This window comes from Lycorma delicatula, chromosome 1, assembly GCF_047948215.1.
Source record: "Lycorma delicatula isolate Av1 chromosome 1, ASM4794821v1, whole genome shotgun sequence".
Classification (NCBI taxonomy): domain Eukaryota; kingdom Metazoa; phylum Arthropoda; class Insecta; order Hemiptera; family Fulgoridae; genus Lycorma; species Lycorma delicatula.
This window is the reverse complement of record NC_134455.1, coordinates 54,875,913-54,896,156: the sequence shown is the minus strand read 5'-3', so window position 1 is coordinate 54,896,156 and position 20,244 is coordinate 54,875,913. Positions and strand designations below refer to the sequence as shown.

Below are 20,244 nucleotides of genomic sequence, written 5' to 3'. Positions count from 1 at the left end.
GTTTATCCTATAAATTGAGAGTTTTGAGTTGCAAAATAAGCTTTTTATCTTTATAATAAATGATGTACCTAACTCTACATTTCTGTTAATGCCTTAATTTTTACATAGATTTTTCATGAAATTAAAATAAAGGTGAGATTTGCTTTCTTGAGACTGCTATGAACTTTCCAAGTGGTTTTGATTCAAAGATCCTGAATTTTAATAATATTGCTAAATGTTTAGTTGCACAGCCCTTGCAGTAAAAAAACCTACCCCATATAATATCTTCATAATTCTTAGTATAATCACTATCTTCTCATTTGAATACATTAAAGAAATGAGTATTACATTTTATAGTTTACATTAATGCTTTATGTCTGTCACATTCTGAGTAGAGCTTGGCCAGATACTTGGAAATAAGCTTCCTGTGAGCTGGGAGATTTCTGGGGATAGTGATCTACATACATAAGCATCAGTTATCTCGGGTATTGGGAAATATGCAGCTGTTGTATGGATCCCTTATTGTAATTCAATTGCTTTGCTTAAGAGAACACAAAATAAATTCCTGTAAAACTTTCCAAACATGAATTTCCCAGTTCAGTATTTAATTTAACAATTCGGGTGTGATGTGAAGTAATAATAAGAGTAAAGGTAAAAACTTTAAAATTTATACTTCACATAAGCTATGAAATTTCTTCTTTCCAAGATTACAGTTATGTGTACCGTGATCCTATTTTGTAGGCCCTACTTTTCTTTATCAAAAAAAAAAATATGTGTTAATAGCATTAATTAAATATTTTAATTTATAGTCATACAATTTTTACAATAATATACCACTTCCTTTCTGCTTAGTGACAGCAGAGCTTTTATTGTAAATTAACTAGGGTTCACTAAGAGTTAAACAAAGAACCAGTACTTCGAAACATACACATAGTAAGGTTACAGGAAAATTTAAAAGTCAAGATTGCCAACCTTCTAATCTAAACCAAAAATTTCCCTTTACATTTTTTTTTATTTTTTAAGCTATTAAAATTTTTATTCTATTATTCAAAAACTAACAAAAGTGTTTTTTTTTTCTTAGGAGAAGACAATCAGGCATGTGAATACTGATCAGTGTTTACAAAAACCAGACAAAAAGGATCCTTCTACACCTCTCCTTAGACGTTGTGATAGTAGTCTTGGTCAAGAATGGATAATGAATGGAAAATTTAAATGGCAAGCAAACTAGATATATATATATAGATATATATATATATATATATATATCTGTGAAAAATGAAATCCTATTGAGCTTTGACTTGAACTGCCATTAGTTTCAATCTGCCTAATCTTCAGTTTTTTAAATGTAGAAAAAAAAATGTTTGTACACAGAAATATATAAATTCATACATTCTCCCATATTTACTAGTTAATATGCATAATTGTGTTTCTTTCCTTTAACAAGGTAAGTTAATCCTACCTTAATTTTTTATGTAACAGTCAGTGAGTTCAAAATGTAAAATTTAGTATTGCATGTGAATATTAAATTTATTTTTCTGCATTATTGCATTATTTAATTCTCATTTTGTTCTGTCAAGTTTATGTCAGCTTTTGAAGGGTTGCTATTTTCTCATTTACCTTAGAGATAGTCCAAAAATAAAACATTAAATAAAATTATAAACCAGAAAAATGATCATCACCCATTATTTAATTTGCCCCTACGCCAAAAATATAAAAGAATCATATACTCCTGCCAACGTTGGTATTTTATTACTTATAATTTAACAATTCAGATCTTGGAAGTGTTGTTTATTACTCAACTATTCTATGTCTTCTGTTAGGTCTTTGTTTCTAAGTATTGTAAACAGAAAATAAAGAGATACCATATATTCATCAGCTATTGAAAAATAGCAGTGATGATTTTTTGTTATAGGAAAGGTTTTTAAATGGGATATTATTAAAGATGGAATTTTTTTGTAGATTTTGATGGGACCAACAGATGTGTTTTTGTTACAAAATAATCTGGGACTTGCTTTAAAATTCAGAATTGCATTTTTGTATCCCTTATCTTAAAAAATTACAATATTTTAAACATGGGGGGAAAAAAATATATAATTATAAATCAAGGTTTATTGTACGCATTAAAATACTAAGGTTAATGTTTTCTTAGATTTTGGATTATTTTCTCGTTCTTGGTGTAAAATGAGTTCAAGTCATTGCTGCAATGATTGAGGCATTTTGATTAATTTATTATAAGTGCCTTAAAGGATTGAATTATTAATGAAAACTTCTTGTCATTGTGATCTTTTATTTAAAAATTTGTAAAATTAATCATGTAAAACAAGCAAAAAATAATTTTTTAGTTCCCCTCTTATCTACATATCATATTATTTTTTCATATGACAGCATAATTTCATATTTTTGTTGTATAATAATTTTTCTATTGAATGTTTTTATTTTATTTTTTTGTTTTTTGTTAATTTGTTTACGATTATTATTTTTTAAGAATTATTAATTCTGTATAAAAAATATTAGTTAATACACTGCATTAAACTGATCCCAGTTATTTTGTTATTATTGTTCTCTCTAATAGCTTGTATAACTATGTATCTATAGCATATAATTATCTAGTTTTTATATAAATCTAAACTTATGTTTAAATCGAATTAAGTGATTTATGTTACGTTAATACTTCAGTTTTTTTTTATGGAAAATATGTTTACGCTTAATTGCTTGATAATCTTGATAACTTCTTAAATAGTCTGTTTTCTTGTGTTAGTTTCTGTTGAAAGAATTTTAATTTGAGGGACTTTTGTGATCCTTTACTTAAAAATCATCACAGTATACTTCCAATTATCTAGGGCCCAAAAAAAGTATTTATTTTGTACAGGAATTCATAACTAAAGTTAACAGAAAGCACTTGATTTTTCTACAGAATTATTTAGAAAAAGAAAAAATCTAATAATTTTATAAAGATTTTACTATTCTAAATGCAGTTTAGGACATGACAGTGACACGGGAAAAAAGGCTGAACCTGTTATTCCAGTTAGAGAAAAATTTTACTTAATATCAATGAAAATGATTATTTGCATTTACACATACTTATCATAACTCAGTTCAGTCGATGCAAATAACATGTATAGATTACCAAAAATAGTGATGAATTAAACAAATAGTTTAAATGATAGAACAAAATGATGTTTTTTGTCAGTCAGGACTGACTGAAGAAAGCATCATTAAAGATGGTCAAGGCAAAATTATAAAAAATGAAAGTGATTTAAAGAACTACAGTTGTCACAGAGTTGTATATTTATTTATATTACATGAATTGCTATACTTATTAAAAATAAAGAATCTGAAGCAAAAAACTAAACAGACTGTCAATTAATTTAAATATATAATTTTAACTTAATATTTATTTCAAAAGAGTCTCAAACTCCTTTAATTTATTGTTTTCGTTTATTGTTTATCAAATTATTATATTTTAGTTTTTTTAATGAATTTTAATTTACATAACAAATACTATTTATAATAATGTAAATATGTTACAACTGTTTATATTGTTAAAACTATATACTTTTTTACCTGTTTTATGAATTTTCTGTAAATCCTGTTCTCACTATTACCCCAGATAATCGGGAGTAGTATATTTGAAACAAAATATAAAAGTTAAGTATTGAAAAATTACTTTGTGTACTTAATAAACTTTTTAATAAATTATAAGATTATTGACAATAAGTTTTTATCAGTACTAATATGATAAATATTTAAGTGTTTAAATATTTAATTATATATTTTGCAGTATGTAGATATTGTGGTTCAGTTATTGTTCAGATAATTTTTTTTTAATAGATATTCAATGAGATTAAATCTTTACTGCAATATGTAAATTTGAATGGTTGTAATGTAGAAGTTTAAATTGAGTTTTTAACATGTTATGTATTTATTGAAATTGCTCTTGTTCCTTTTTTTATTAAATTTATAATGCAGTATTCTCCATTTATGCTTTGATCGGTAGTATATGACAGTAAGTATGGCTTATTTTAATATGGCAGCTGTATTAATAAAATCCTTTAAAAATAAAGATTGGTATTATCAGTTATGAATAGTAGGGTTTTTTTACATTTATATATATTATCCAAATAAAAATAAGTTATTCTATGTAAAACACATTTGGTTGTACTTGTTTAATAAATAGTACATGTTTGTTGTTGGTACATTATTTTACAATATTATATTTTATCCTGAATAATTTCATTTTTAACATTTTAGATTTTCAAGGTTTAAGAGATTTTTTAATCAGTAAGATATTTTAAGGTTATAGTTTATACTCACTCTCTATATATATTTTAAAGAAGGCAAATGTACATTGTAATTAAGAAACTTAAAATAAGAAGTTAATATTTAAAAACGTAAGACAATTTTTTTTATTTTTTTTTTGTGCAACATCAAGTATTATCTATTAAGGAAGTTCTGGTTCATTTTATTAGATTCAACAGATTGGAATGAGTCATTTGATATTATGATTACACTATATGATATGATTTTTCTGTGTTTGTTTTGAAATATTAAAGTATAGATATGGCTGTTATACAAAAAATATTGTAAGAATCATTGTGACTGTGATTATTATGTAAGGAATTTTTTATAGTTCTCTTCTCAACATCAAACTAGACATGTACAACAGCACTGTTACTTTCTGTTTTCTACTGTTCATTGTTTTAAAATTTTTATTTATGAACAGAAAACATGTTATATTTGGATGTTAGGGAAGAGGATTTGAATGATGTGTTACTTAATACTTAACACTTTTAATCTTATCGGTTAAAGGCTTATGTATAATCAATTTTTTTTTTTTTAAAGTATAGATACAGTAGTAACATTGTTAAATGGATGATATAAGTAAGCCATTGAAAATGTGTAGCTAGTGCCACTGCTTTTACATTTTGTATTGTTTTCTTGCATAAAGGAACCTTTTACGTGCTGCTAGTAACATTGAAGACATTTTTCAACCTGTAGTAATTTTTATAGCATATTCAGCGGCTTCTTACTTTACATTTTTCTCCTTTCTCATTTATTGATTTTTATCAGTTTTGCCATTTTATTACATATTATTCAATAATGGAGAAATTAAATGATTTAAGATATTTTTTAAATTTTAATCATGATGCAAAAAGCATTGAACTATAGTCTGTCTGTACAAAAAATGTACACATTAATTTTTTTTATTTTACAGCATGTCGAATTAATAATTGCAAAAATGTATGAATGTTGACATATGGTATTTTTTTGTTTTGTTTATATTACATTAGTTTTAACTAGTTGAATTTTAATCTGTAAAGAAATGTTGAAAAAAGAATGTTTTTGAAACAATTGAGAAAAACAAAATAAACACATGATGTGAAACCAATTTCTCTACTGTAAAGAAATCACACTGTCAGAACTGTTAAAATAACAAATAACTTTATTGCCTTGAAATAGAAGTGATAAGATATACCGAAGTCAGTATCTTGTCAAACAGGCTATAAGTTAAACAGGAATTCATATACTGCAACTTACATGCAATGTAGATCAGTAGTGTTAAAGTTTAACAGAAGGTTTTACTTTGTAATGAATAAATAGATTCTAATATTACTCATATTTTTTACAACAAATCTTTACTGGTATATTCTCTCAGACTGTTAAACAGCATTATATTCAAAGAATATGAGAATGCCACATAAATATTTTGAAGTAAAAATAGATATAGAACAATAGTTTGCTGATTTGCCTCTCCAATTTATCATTTAATTTTTTTCTTAACTAGAATATTCTTCTAAATATTTCTTCAGTGTTATTTGAATTTAAATACCTGTCATTACTGCACGTAACATTTAATTGTCTATGGTTTTTCAAATTGGTAACAGCAGTTTGATTTATAAATTTAATATATTATTCAGTTTAAATATAATTTTTGGTACACTTTATAGTAAAATAACATTGAGGTTTTATGACGTTTTGACTGCATGTTAATTCAGAAGTAAATCTTACATGAAATAAAGGGATGCAGCAGATGTATTGTCAAACAGGCTCTAATACCAGCACACATGTACTCAGTTTTTTATTCGTGATTTAATATTAATTGATGAACTGATCATAAGCATATTATACTTAGTGATATTTTTTATTCAGTTTAGTCCAATTCATGTTATTTTTATTTATTTTTTGATATTAAAAGTGCTTCCACTTTGTTTATCTTTGTGATGTAATTTTATTATTACATAGGTATTTATAAAAGTTTATATATAAAATATGTATGATTATGTATTAAGATAGTTTGACTAATGAATACAGATATTGTTAGTAATGTCAACAATCAGCCTTAACAGGTACAGTTATTCAGGCAGTACAGCTGTAATAAAGAACGCTTTTTGAAAATATTTTGCATACTAATACATACATATTATTAACTAATTTTGACCGAAGTCAAAATCATGAATCAGCTAATTTTTGGTGTACCATAAATCTTGTTTGCTGCCACTTGTTTCAACAGTTAGATGTGTGTCCACTTCAATAATCTGGTAGTTTAGAGATCATCTATTGCAGCAAGTTCACTGATGCTATCTATTTATAGCATTAAAGGAACTACGCTAATCATCCATTGCATCTGTTGTTAACATAAAAGGATAATTTTTTTTGTTAATATCTGATGCAGCGGCTAGTAGGTGTAAATAAACCATTTTGATAAAAGAACTGGGATGAAATTATGAATTTGTTTTAATATGGATTCCATTTGTTAAATTGTTAATTGTGAAAAACAATTTACAGTTTATGATGGTAAAGTTAGTAGTCCACTCTCTGACAACAAGATAAAAATATCTAATATTTTTATAGAGCCTACAAATCACACATTTACACTACAACTTCGCTATTTAAAATTTTCCAGTACTGTTTTGTACCCTTCTGATCCAAGGATTTCCTTTTCAATTCAGTATAATAGATTCTTGATTAATTTAACTCTAATTTTATATTACTACAGTTTATAATAAAATAATTTAAACAGGTTTTAGTATGCTGTATGTACCAATTATTTTTACTGTTGTTAAAAACATAAGCATTACTTTTATACTGTAAGCCTCAGGTTTTTTGTGAAAAATTATTTAACCTAAATTAAAACTAGATTTTTAAATTCATTAAGAGTATCTAATCCAGAATGCCAAAGGATTTTAGTAGTTAATTTTTCATCAGAAAAGGGCATACTGTATTTGCGTTTTAAACCCTTAACTCTGTATTTCATTTTTTTATTGCTGTTATCTACTGTGCCCCAAATTATGCCTAGTTTGTCATATTCAGCAGTAAGTCACACTGAATGATGATGTTATTTTTCATTTACTTAATATTTTGGTAGTTTTCTAATAGTAACAAAAATTCATGTAAATGCAATAGTTTATGATTAAGTCATACATGCATATGTAATATAAAAAGTAATATTTTTAATTAATAATAAATCTATTACTTTGTTTTCATGTAATTTGAATGTACAGTTTCTAGAATATTTAACATTAATTGTATTCCCATACTTTAAGTGCCTTTTAATGAGAACAAGATATGTACTGTTATTGTAATTAAGGTATTATTAAATTTCTTAGAAATATTTATTCATGGTATTATCTTTAGTTGTTAAGATTAAATAATTTTTATTAAATAATAGTAGAATAATTATGTTATATTTAAGAATAGGGTTAAGCTGTACTTAATTACTTTTTTGGCGGTATTTTTTTTATATTTTTGTTAATTAAAAATTAATTAATTGTACTTGTAGATTATAGACATAAATTAAATATTTTTTACTACTTACAGTTACGAAATTTTTTTTTTTTATTACAGTTAATAACACTGAACTTATAATGCAATATATAACCACAAATATGGTATTAAAAAAATGGTTTACTACAAAATTTTTGCATAATTAAGCATTTTTAGAAGTTTATAGAAATGTTTCCATTTTATATTGAAATTTTATAATCATGAATTTTAAAATATATTATATAAATAATTTAAATATATATTTCATCATTGTTGGATTATCATCTCTTAACTTTGATACAATTTATTAGCAGATGTGTTTATTTATTCATTTATATTTTATATAACAAGATGTCACTGATGAATTACAGTCTGTTATTTAAATACATAAATTTTAAGTGTCATTCTTATTATATTATTGTAAATTTTGACCCATATTTTATTGCTCATACCAAATCTGTTTACTTTTTCTAAATTGAACACTAATTATTTTATCACATTAATAATATTCTATTATGATTATTAAAGTATTTTATACTCATATTATTTTAAACATTTTTAAAAAAGCAGATATGTTTGGTGGCCCAGCTTATCATATGTATCTGCATATCCTTTGTTTTAACTATATATTTAAAATATACATTATTTTAGATCATATTTAATCAAATATTTAAAAATAAAATAAAAGTCAATAAACTATTAAAAAGAATTTTTTTTTTGTATATTTCACTTTTTGTCAAAATTTCATCTAGCCATAACATAAGAATAAATTGTTCAGTTTTTAGATTTTCCAATTGAGAATAATTGCGTTTAGATCTGTAAACATATCTGAATGTCTCTCAAATAGTGTACTAAGTAAAAAGATTTACAAACTGCTTCATCACAAGTCTTCCAAGATTCTACAGTATTTTATTTTTAGAAGCATTAAATTGTATTTGTTAATTCACTGGTAAATATTACATTTATTAATAGTACAATCTGCTGTATACATATAAAGTAATTTTTTTCTGAATGTGCTTAAGATATTTTTATAAAATTCTTTAAATCTTTTCAGGAGATTACATTTTAAAATTTCATATTTTTTCCTGGTAATATAAATGTTCTTTATATTTTACCATTGTGAAATTTATACCTGGAATGATCATAACCATTTATGAAAAGTCATTTAATATTTCCATAAAATAGCATTTTAATCTATAGTGATAAACAAGTAAGAATTTGTTTGTTAATAAACAGTAAATAGTTAGTAAAAGAGTAAATGAAAAAGATGTTAGTTTATTAGGATATGATAAAAAAGGGTTAATGTAAAAGTTACATATTTAATTTTTTTATGTTTTTATTCAAAGGTGACATACTTGTTCATAATATTTAGTATTATTTTTTACAAATTGTGGTTCATACTGAATAATGTGATTGGGTTTTATGTAATATATAAAAAAGTGTCAGTATATTTAATTAATTAAATAAATGAACTAATGTGTTTAATCTTAAAATTTAATATTCAATATCATTTAAATTTTATAATTTAGATTAATTTAATACATTAATTACTTATTATAATTATACTTAATTACATGTGCATATATATATACACTATTATTATTTAAATTAATCAGTTATATATCTGTAAGATTTAAAAGACAATTTGATTAATAATCAGTTGTAATGTTTAGAAAAATAAATAGCTTACAGAAATAATATTTCCTATGAAAATCAAATTAATTATTGCAAACCAAATTAAAATAAAAAACTCACAATAATTTGTTAGTGGATAATGTTACAGTTACCAGTCATTAGTTACTTAATATAAACTTCTTTTATTAATTTATTTTCCCATAGTTAACTGTTGTGAATCTCTGATGACCAGAGTTGATTTTTACTTCACACATAACTTTTTTTTGACACCGAATAGTTACTGCTAAATCCCTGGTTTTCCAAACTTCAATTTTTTCCACAACTTCATGAACAAAAATATTTTTTTTGGAATGTCTAAGAATTTTTGACCAGGAATTTGAAAATCTCTTCTAGCAAATGAGTCTTAAAAATCCTCTTTTTGTTTCTCTTTGATAAAAATTATTTTTCCCATTAAGAATTTTCCTAATAAGATGTGGAAATCTAAAGCTTCTTGCAGTCTATCTTCTAAACATTTATCAATATAAAATCCTCAATTATAACAGATATCAGCTTTTTTTCAATAGTAGTAATGGTTTGATAAGAAATAACATGTGATGAATATTGAAATTATATATATTTTGTGTTGAATAAACAGAACATCTTCAAGTTAAAAACTTGATTCTGTATTTCTTTCCTTTGTGATTTCTCTCTAAACCGCCTTCTATAATGTTTAAAATTTTCTTTGCTAATATTGCGATTACTGTTAGTGAAATATTCATTGACCCTAATCCTAATTTTGGCTTTGATCAAAAAAGTGCTGTGTATAGATAATGTCTGTCCTGCGACTTATTTTGAAGAGTTACTAGAGAAAAAGACATCCTATTAACCAGTCTATAATAGGTGGTCAAAAAATATAAAATTTATATTTTTAAATAGTGTAATATTTTTATCTCTTCCACCTTGGCCAGTGAAGGTACTGTGTCAAAATATTCTTTAACTATCTCATTATACTTACTTTTTTAATTAAAACTCTTATCTACCTGCATTTTGACATATTTTCTAGTTAACATGTAGTGCCTGTTAGTCTCTAGACTAATATGATGTTAAAATAATGAAAATTATTCTAAATTAATTTGTTTCAAGACTCATTATCATCTTTGTTTATGCAAAAACAGGTTCCATTCAACAGCTGGAAAACAAAACAGACATTTTTCACTAAATTTGTCCCTATTTCTTTCTAATTGCTTAGTGTATTTCTTCAACTCTGTATTGTTTTAAATTATGCAGCATCTACATTAATTTTATTTTTACCACTTTCATTCTGTCAACTTAATCTGCTGTCTTCTTTGTTCTAGTTTTTTATTTTTTCTGTTTTTTACTTGTGTCTCTAATCATAATTTTCTCCGTTATCCTTTTCACGTCTGTTTTCCTCTATACTAATGACTGCTTCATACATAACTGTGTTCTAAAGAACGTTTAACCACAACTTAGTATGATTTATTAATAACCTTGTATGATGTATACTGACAAATATGAAAATGTGATAATCCAGAGTGTCTCTTCAGTGATAGATTTGTGGTTGCAGCCTCTCAAATAAAGTACAAAAATAAAAAAAAAGTTAGCAGCAAACTATTTAATGTTTATTAATAAGCAGTTGCTACAGAAGGTAAAAAATATACTTCCCATTTCTTTATAAAAGTATAATAATAATATTGTTTATTTGACATAAGAATATAACTTAGTGGCTGCTTTGATATGAAAGATTTATTGTGTGTTCTGTGTCCTACTTTTCAATAATGATGTTGCCTCATAACATTATACTTATGAGTTAAATGTAAATTTTATTTTGAAAATTGCCTTGACAGTCCTTATTATTACACAGTTCTAATAAAAGTATTAAAACAGAGTTGTGCTTGTTGAGAACAATAAAGTTTCATTTATTGCAACCTAAATATAATAATTTTTTTTAAATTAGTATACACATTTATAAGTTTTTAACTTACTGCCTGAAGGATAGGGTTTCTACCACATATTTCCTGCATTATGAATATTCTTAAGAAGTTTATATTGTTCAATAATTAGTAATAACACATATTCACTAATAAAAAAATTTTAAGTGAAAATTTTAATACCTTAACTTACTTTCATTACTTTGTCATTATTAGGATAATATATTTTTCTGCACGATCAACATTTTAATTATCCTATCAACAATATCTTTCACCCCCTCCTTCCTTATCATGAATTCCTTCTTACTTGAATTGATACAGTAATGTTTTTGTTAGCTATTACATTGGCTTTGTTTTCAAGGCTGAGCTTTCTATTTATGGGTTCCTCTAGTGTCTAAAGTGCTTATCCATTTAAACCAGTACATTCATACATTGTCCTCAAATTATGTAGAGAAACTGCTTACTTTGTGAACTGTTTACATACACATAAACAAAATTATACTGATTTATAGAGTGACATGTATTATATTTTAATTATACTTCAAACTGGAAAGATTTTAAAATGTACTGAATTCATACAAAATGTGGTTATTTTATTAAAATAAATAAATAAAATTGTTATAATAGAAATAACGTGAAATTAAAAAGTGGGTATAATAAAACTATCCACCTGAAAAAAAAGTTTATGCACAATCATAATGTAATCTTTTTTAGCTTATATATGAGTTTTTAATCTTAAATGTTTACATTCCTACTACTTTTCAGCCTGTTGGGAAAATAATTTATGAATTCAATATTTATAAAGTGTTTTCTTAAGATGTTTATACTGGAAGCATTTTTAAATTTATTTATTTTTTTTAATTTTGAAATATGAACTCTACTATTTACAGAAATCTTATTTATATGTGATCATTAGTATTATTTATACTCATATTAGTGCAATCAAAAAGATTTGATTCTACATTCTATATTAAATTTATAGGAAAATATTAGAAATTGTTTAATTTAATATATTTAGATTGATAGATAGGTTAAATTTACTTACCTGTGGCACCTGAAGCACAACAGCAAAAGTTTGGGTTGTTTTCGCCTATTTAGGAATCTTTTAACATTCTTAAAATTAAAAAAGGGATGCAAAAGTAAAAATGTAAAATACCATTCAGTTCTAATCATGTTTGGTAATGTTAATTGTATTTTTTTTTTGCGGTAACTCAAAAATTGTGAAATACAAAATCTTTAAAGTTAAAAAATTGCATAAGTTTCACTTTATTTGAAATTACTGTATACCGCATACATTAATTATTATTCTAATAAATACATGCTGTAGTTAAATAAATAATTTTTAGCTCTACCAGAACAAATAAAAAAGATTTATTCACTTTAAGTTGATAAGTAAATTAATTTTAAGAAAAAAAAATGTTTAAATGTGAATGCTGAAACACTGTATTTAATATCGTACAAAGTTAAAAAATGAAATTGTTTTTAAACATTATTCATTAATAAATAAAATATAATTTTGATATGGTATTCTACTGTTCGTGTAGAGTTGCTTCAGTTGTTTATTTTTCATAGACATTAATTTACAATACAGCTTCGGTTAAATCTTATTCCCATTTAATGGGCTTTATTATATAAAGTACAGTAGATATTTAAACTGTTTTTTTTTAACTGAAATTAATTTAACTTTAATTACCTTTTGATTTAATTAATTTTTTTTTGTATTTATATGAATGTGTAAGTTAAGTTTATTTACTCTTATATATTACTTTACTTCCATAAATTGTAAGATATTTTCCAGATTTATTTATTGAATCGTATAAGTTCAGTAATTTATATTCAGATAGTTTCATATAAAAATATTTTCAGTTGATGCTAAACTGTGTTTTATCAAACACATAAAACAAATTCATCTTTAACAATTTCAAATGTGTCATAGAAAATTATTTTTCACAATATTGAGATGATATGATAATAAGTAGCTATTTTTTGTATAAAAATATATTAAAAAAATAAACAATAGATTACTTTATACTAGTGTAGATTTATACTAAGAATAAACATTACAAAAAAATCATTTTTTTATGTTTTCTATTTAAAAAAGAATTGTAAAAATGAACATAACTTTTGCTGTCTTTCAGTCTAACTTTAACAAGTTAAGTTAAATATGATAAGTTGTCTTACATTCCTTTCACTGATTAATTTATTATGTATATATTTATATATAAAAATATAAACTTGTTACTTTTTATTATAATTTCTTTCATTCAGATATCCTTAACATTCAAAGATTTCCTTTTCTTCCTTGGCACTAATAAAAAATGGATTAATTTATGTCAATTATTGATAGATTGAATTATGAGAGTTTCAGCTGATTGATATTTTATTTTTTTTATATGTATAACAAATGACCACTTAGTCATGGCTTTAGTTTTAAGCATTCCCATAGTTATTTTAGGAGGCAAAGCCATGAAAAAATTCAGCAATTACAGATTAACTTAAGTTTCAAAGTTAATCTATAAAATTAACATATATCATTTACCTTCCTCCAATTTTTTATAATTTAAACTTGGATATTTTTCTTTTACTTTCTGATGTTTTAATTAGAATTATTTATTACAATTTCCATTTCTGTATCTGTAAAAAAAAATTGATGACTTAAAAGTTCATATATTTCCATCACTTAATTACCATGTTTTAATTATTTCTTCATATCTGTCCCATCTTGAAGGTTCAGATATGGCAATCTTATCCTCATTTTCAAATCCTCCCACTAAATCTTCAGCAACAATTGCTGTTATAATTTACAAAAAGAGTTCATCATTTATAAATTTTGTTAAAAGAAGCCAAATTTTTGAAATAGTGTTAGTTTCTGCAATTCTAAACCATTTATCAATGTTCATCGCCAGGGATTTTGGGAGATTTTAATCAAGTTTAATCCCAATTTCAATATTTACTGTGTTTTACATTTTAATGTAATATAATTACTTAATTACAGCCAAATAAAATTTTAACGTTAATTAACATTTTGTTTTAAATTATCGTCTCTTTATTGGGTTCTTGTATTGTTATTAATATTATGTAATTTTTTATAAATGTTGGCTCATTTCTAAAAAAAATTGTTAAGAAAAATGTGAAATATGTGTGCTGTAATAGTAATTTCATTACATGTAATTTCTTGTAATTTGTCACAAATTACAAAATAATTTTATTATTTCTTTTTTAACTCCAATATGTTTCAGTTTATATTTAGGATAAGATCAGAATTCTTGTTTAAGTTTTGAGCTTTTATAATTTTTACTTACTTGTACAAACTAAATGAAGTATTGTGATCATGGAAAATTTTGATTTTCAAATTTCAACAGAAATATCCATTTTGACTCGTTTCGGCATGACGTCTGTACATATGTACGTATGTATCTCGCATAACTCAAAAATGATTAGCTGCAGGATGTTGAAATTTTGGATTTAGGACTTGTATTATCTAGTTGTCACCTACCTTTTGATTGCAATCAAAAGTGTCCAAAAAACCCCAAAATCCTAAAACTTTAATTAATTAAATATTTGGATCTTACAAGCGGAGGCACATTGGTTTAAATCAGACTTCATCTTTTTTTTTAATTTAAATATATTAATTTATTAATAATTATAATTCTCTTGGTTATAAAAAAATTACAATAAATAATAATTCAATAATAACAATAAAAAAATATATCAGAAGTTAATAATGAAATAAGATTTTATGTAAATTAATTTTTAAAAAATGTCTGTATGTAATTTAACAGGCGTACAAGATAGTTATGTGGTGTCCATATCAGATTTTTTAATAAAAGTTTGCCATTTCAAACAAAAATTTCTAAATTACTTCTGGATGAAAACATTTTATTTTAATACTACTAAAATGTTCTAAATAAGACTGCTGTTAAAAATATAATTGAATTTTTTTTTATAAATTCATCATATTTAACAGTTTCATTACTGATGTCAGTTTTTAAGCAGTAAATTATAAAACTAATTTTTTTTTAATGGGAAATTCAAAAATACTTTCAGATCAAAGAAATGTGTGATATTCAATCCTTATTTTACTTCCAAGTCTTCTCTGTATAATAAAATGTTGCAAAGGTAAAATTGCTTATAAAAAAACCAATTGTACATGAATTAGGATACAATCAACTTTAATGGTATTTGACTTATGGGAGATCACATAAATAAAAGTAACATAATAAGATTATTGTCTGCCAACTAAAAGTAAATTACTCAATATAAAGTACCAAACAAACATATATACAAATATAGTTCAATAATTAAAGAAACAAATGAGTACAAAAAGTATTATTTATTCAGTGGCAATAAAACCAATGCTACTTTTTACTATAATTCCTGGCAACATTTATGCACTTGCCGTATCTTTCTGTGAGCTTTCTTATTCCCAAAAATTGTTCATTTTGGTGTATGACCATTCTTGACCTGCTCATTGTTGCCACAATTCTGAGACTAAATAAAAACATCTGATGGTGTGAGATCAGGACTATAAGGTGGATGTTAGAACTTTCACAACCTAACTTCTGTATAGATTCCCGTGTCTTTTGAGTTGTATGGGGAAGATGTTATACACAAAAGAATTACAGAGAGAACTAGGATATATATTACTGTTTACAGGATTCAATTTATTTTCTAGCATGTCACAATAGTACTCGCTGTTCATTATGTTGTTCTTCCAAATAATTGCAGAAATTGGGCCTTTATAGTCCAAAAACACCAATAGCATCACTTACTGACTGAAGCTTGAGCGAACTCAGATTTTTTCTTTCCATTATGCAAAAGTGTGTGTGTATATATACATCTTCAGATTAGTTTATTTGCTTATATATATATCTTACAAATAATAAACAGTGTTTTGCTAAATTCATTAAAAATATTTTCACATTTCTGATGTTTTATGAATTTAGTTGTTTTTTTTCTAACAACTCTGTTAAATAGTGCATATAAATATGAATGTGTGGACAATTATTAAATTGAGAATGAAAACAAAAAGCAGAAACTATAAAATAAATTACACGTAACTCTTAAGATACAGTATTATTTGTTTTACTACATATTTGAAATTTAAAATAATTTTCACAAATATTCCAAAAATAAAATTGAAATAATATAGAAAACATTTAATTTACAAAGAGAATTTTCAGATTCACAGAAAAATGTTGAGTTTCATAATTAATAGAACAAATGTCCATTACAAAATTTAATTTCCAAGATAAATTAAAAAATAAAACAAGTTCTTAAAACATTATTATTGTAATACAATTCACTGTTGTCTATTAACCAAGATACTAAGAATAAAATTAATAGTAATGCATCTGAAAAACATGACAAAAAACTAAATATTAAAAAATACTATATATTTAAGTTGTATCAACACAACTGACATTTCTTCCATTCTAATTTGAATAAGAACTGTTTTTGGAATGAAATTATCTTTTTATAACTTAAGATAAAAACATTTGACAATCATGTACAAAGGGTATGTGATCAACAGGAATTACTATATTTTGTGCTTTTCAGACGAGTATGGATGTGGTGCTACCAGTGGTGTGTTTGTTTTACTTTATCAATTTTTGTTATAAATTAGCATGTTGTTACTTTGTTATTTAAAGTAAATGTTTGAGTGGGTATTTTATTTATATTAATATATTAATTACATCTTTCATAACTGAGAAAATGAATTCACTAACTATTATTTAGAAAGAGTGATTTTCATGGTAAGGGGAAGAGTCAAGAGGTATGTTTTCCAAGAACTAAATTATATTAATATTTTCCTGAATCAAGGCAATGCCCCTACTTTCAACACGTGTGAGTGCACCTCCTACATTGACATTACATGGGCCTACAAAGGACCAATAGGAGGGATGATATTGAATTTTGTGCCTATTGGCGGAATGAGCTCAAAAGAAGTAAGCAGGATCTGAAGTATGAAATCTCCAAACGACAAAAGTGGAGGGAACCCGATGATATCTGGAGAGAGGGCTAGAAATTTGGTAGGTGTCTTCACATTCTCAACAGGAGTACTCTATTGAGTTGCATGGAGGCTTTCTTTTCTCAGTGCGGCAATAAACAGCTGCTATTAATATCCCATTCTTCACCATAAAAGAGCTTGTGATTGCCAGTTTTAATATCAAATGTGGTAAAAACCCTGGCTTGAACAATGTGCCCTGGGAAGCAGTCAAGCTTGTAAAATGCTCCATGGTTGATGCACTCAGTTGTATCATTAGCTGGAATGGTTCCCAGAATCCTGGAAGTCCATCCAGCTTATGCTCCTCAGAAAGGAGGGATGGCAAGGCGAGATGAGTGATCTTTTAGGCCGATCTGCTTACTCAATTACCTGAGTAAGTTTTTCAAGAGGGTGCTGGTTAACTGGCTTAACATCTAGTCATAACCAATGTCCGGGAGATCGGGTTCAAGGCATATGCATTTGATTCCAGCAGTGATCCTGTCTGATGTGAAAATGCATTCAACAGTTTACTATTACCCCTCCGAAAGGTTGGCGACAGTTAGTTCTGCCAAGGAAAAGATATGGATCAGGATGAGTTGCAGTGTTCCACAGGGTTCAGTGATGGCGCCAACATTCAGAATATCATGTATGATGAAGTCCTGTCCACAGCACTTCCTACTGGGGCACCCCTAACTAGGTTCGCCAACAGCTTGTGACAGTGAGGTTGGAACAAGCAGTGACTGGAACAAGGCAATAAACTATTGTTTCATGCCTGCAGGAGATCAGGCTTTGGTTTTCACCATAAAGACCCAATTGGTTGTAGTCTTAGGTAGGCATAAGCTGACCATGATTGTCTTTTAGAGTTGGTACCACTGTAGTCCACAATTTCCCTGCAGTGAAATGTGTCAGGGTGTGGATGAACAAGAACATCGGTTCCAGAGGCACATAGTAGAAGTGCCGAGAAAACAGCTGGTGCCAATAGTCAGATAATGACCAACATCAGGCACATTGATAAATGGAGCACCAGTCTGGTCCATTGTGGTGGAGAAGGGGAGAATCCATGCAGTTCTTAGTTGGGTGCACAGGGTTGTCTCCCTTCGAGTGCAGGACCACATCAGGCAATGCCACCGGCATTGTGGCCGGACTTGCGCAACTCCTTGTTTGGAAAGAGACCACAGTGCCTACAAAAGGTTTCCCCTACTCTGATGGAAAAAAGGATACTTTCAACAAAGTAATCAGTCATAATGGTAACTGAAAGTTCAATCAGATATACTTCCAGTGTTATTGAAATATTAACAACTATTTTGTTAACCACAAAGTGGTTAGGAAAAGCACACCAACTTCAATGTTTCACAACTCACTGGACTAAAAACCATTACATTAAAAATATTGGTATTATTTTACCACAAGTCGATGAATGGAAATAAACTAGAAAAAAACAAAATTACCTTTTGACAAGAAACATTTAACCCAAGATCTTACTTGAAATCCCAACATCTTATCAAAATTCAAATTTTATTTGATCAACCCATTGGTCCATTTTATAATTTCTCATTTTTATGTCTGTACCTTTCCTGCTGATCTGTAAATTTCCAGTGTGAAATTATGTTTATTTAAGAAAACATAATGTATGCGACATCAAATTACACACACCAGTCATTACTTGCTTTCTGTTTTTTCAACATTTATGAATGAACTGTGTACAATCAGCTGAAAATATTCCTCGAAAGCAAAAATTATATTGAAGAAAAACATGGTTTTCCTATGGAAAATCAATCATTAAAGTTGTAATTAATTTAATTAAATTGATTGGTAAGGGAAAAAAGAGATGGTAAATTTATGGGTATTTGTAAGAAAATTTAGAGCATTTTACTTATAAAAAAAAAAAAATGGCTCTATTTCAACAACAACAAGCAATTTTTAAGTGATACTGCTACTACTGGTATTATCAGATTAAATATTAGATTTAATTGTGTTTGAGGTCAAATATCTTTGAAATGAATTACCAAAATATGATATTTATAAATACTTTATGAAAACGTTTTCAAAATATATTTTAAATATTTGGTCTAATAAGGTGAACCTTTGTTGACCATCTTTGAATGTTTTTCATACTTTAATTGTGAGATGCTTCTTTCATACTTTAATTTTTTATACTTTTAATATATTCTCAATATATTACTCTGGTGATTTAAATCTTAAATCACCATAATCTGGTGATTTAAATAATTGCTGACCAACCAATTACAATAAAATAAACCCCAAATTCAGAACAAATAAAAAAAAATAATTAACCATAAATAAATTCAATAATTAAAAACTAAAAGGAAACTATAACCAAAACAAAGAAATAACCAATCCAAATACAGCAACTAAAATAAATATAAATAATTACCAAAAGAAAGAAAATAAGATTCATTTCTAAATAACGTCCATGCATCACTACACCAAAAAATTGTATTGTAAAATGTAATTCACTCGCGAACAATTCCATCAATAAGAGTAAAAATAGATGCAATTCCATTATGATTAAATCAAATTAGAATAATAATGAATAAATCAGTATTATCCTTTGGGCAGTGTTCAGAAATCTGTGATTTATACCAATCGCAATAGAAAGAGTAAATACAAAATAATTTATTAAATGAATAGTCATAAAAAAAATTAAATACATTAAAATGGTAGTTTAAAAAAAAACTTTTATTTGTCAAATATACATAAACATAATGTGTCTCTTGATTCCATAAATATCACCAATAATATGAAATATATTATTAATAATTACAAAACAATTATAACAAAATTATTTTTTGCAGCAGAAATAAATAAAAATAAAAAAAACAGAAAATGATAAAAAGACCATCTTCATCATTTATTTTACCAATAAACTGAATAATCTTAATAACAATAATAATCATTACCAAAATGATTCTGAATAAAAAAGATGATGAT

At 25.8% G+C, this 20,244-nt stretch overlaps 1 protein-coding gene across 4 annotated transcripts in view; it reads left to right on the top strand.

Annotated features, from left to right (window-relative positions):
• Positions 1-7,804, top strand: part of Pgant5 (polypeptide N-acetylgalactosaminyltransferase 5) — an 88,969-nt gene extending 81,165 nt beyond the window's left edge. For all 4 annotated transcript variants that reach the window (XM_075354886.1, XM_075354879.1, XM_075354901.1 and 1 more), the window contains exon 11: positions 1,061-7,804. In XM_075354886.1, coding sequence (XP_075211001.1) covers positions 1,061-1,207 — 147 coding nt within the window. In that variant the 3' untranslated portion in view covers positions 1,208-7,804. The remainder of the gene's footprint in view (positions 1-1,060) is intronic.
• Positions 7,805-20,244: the final 12,440 nt, after the last annotated feature.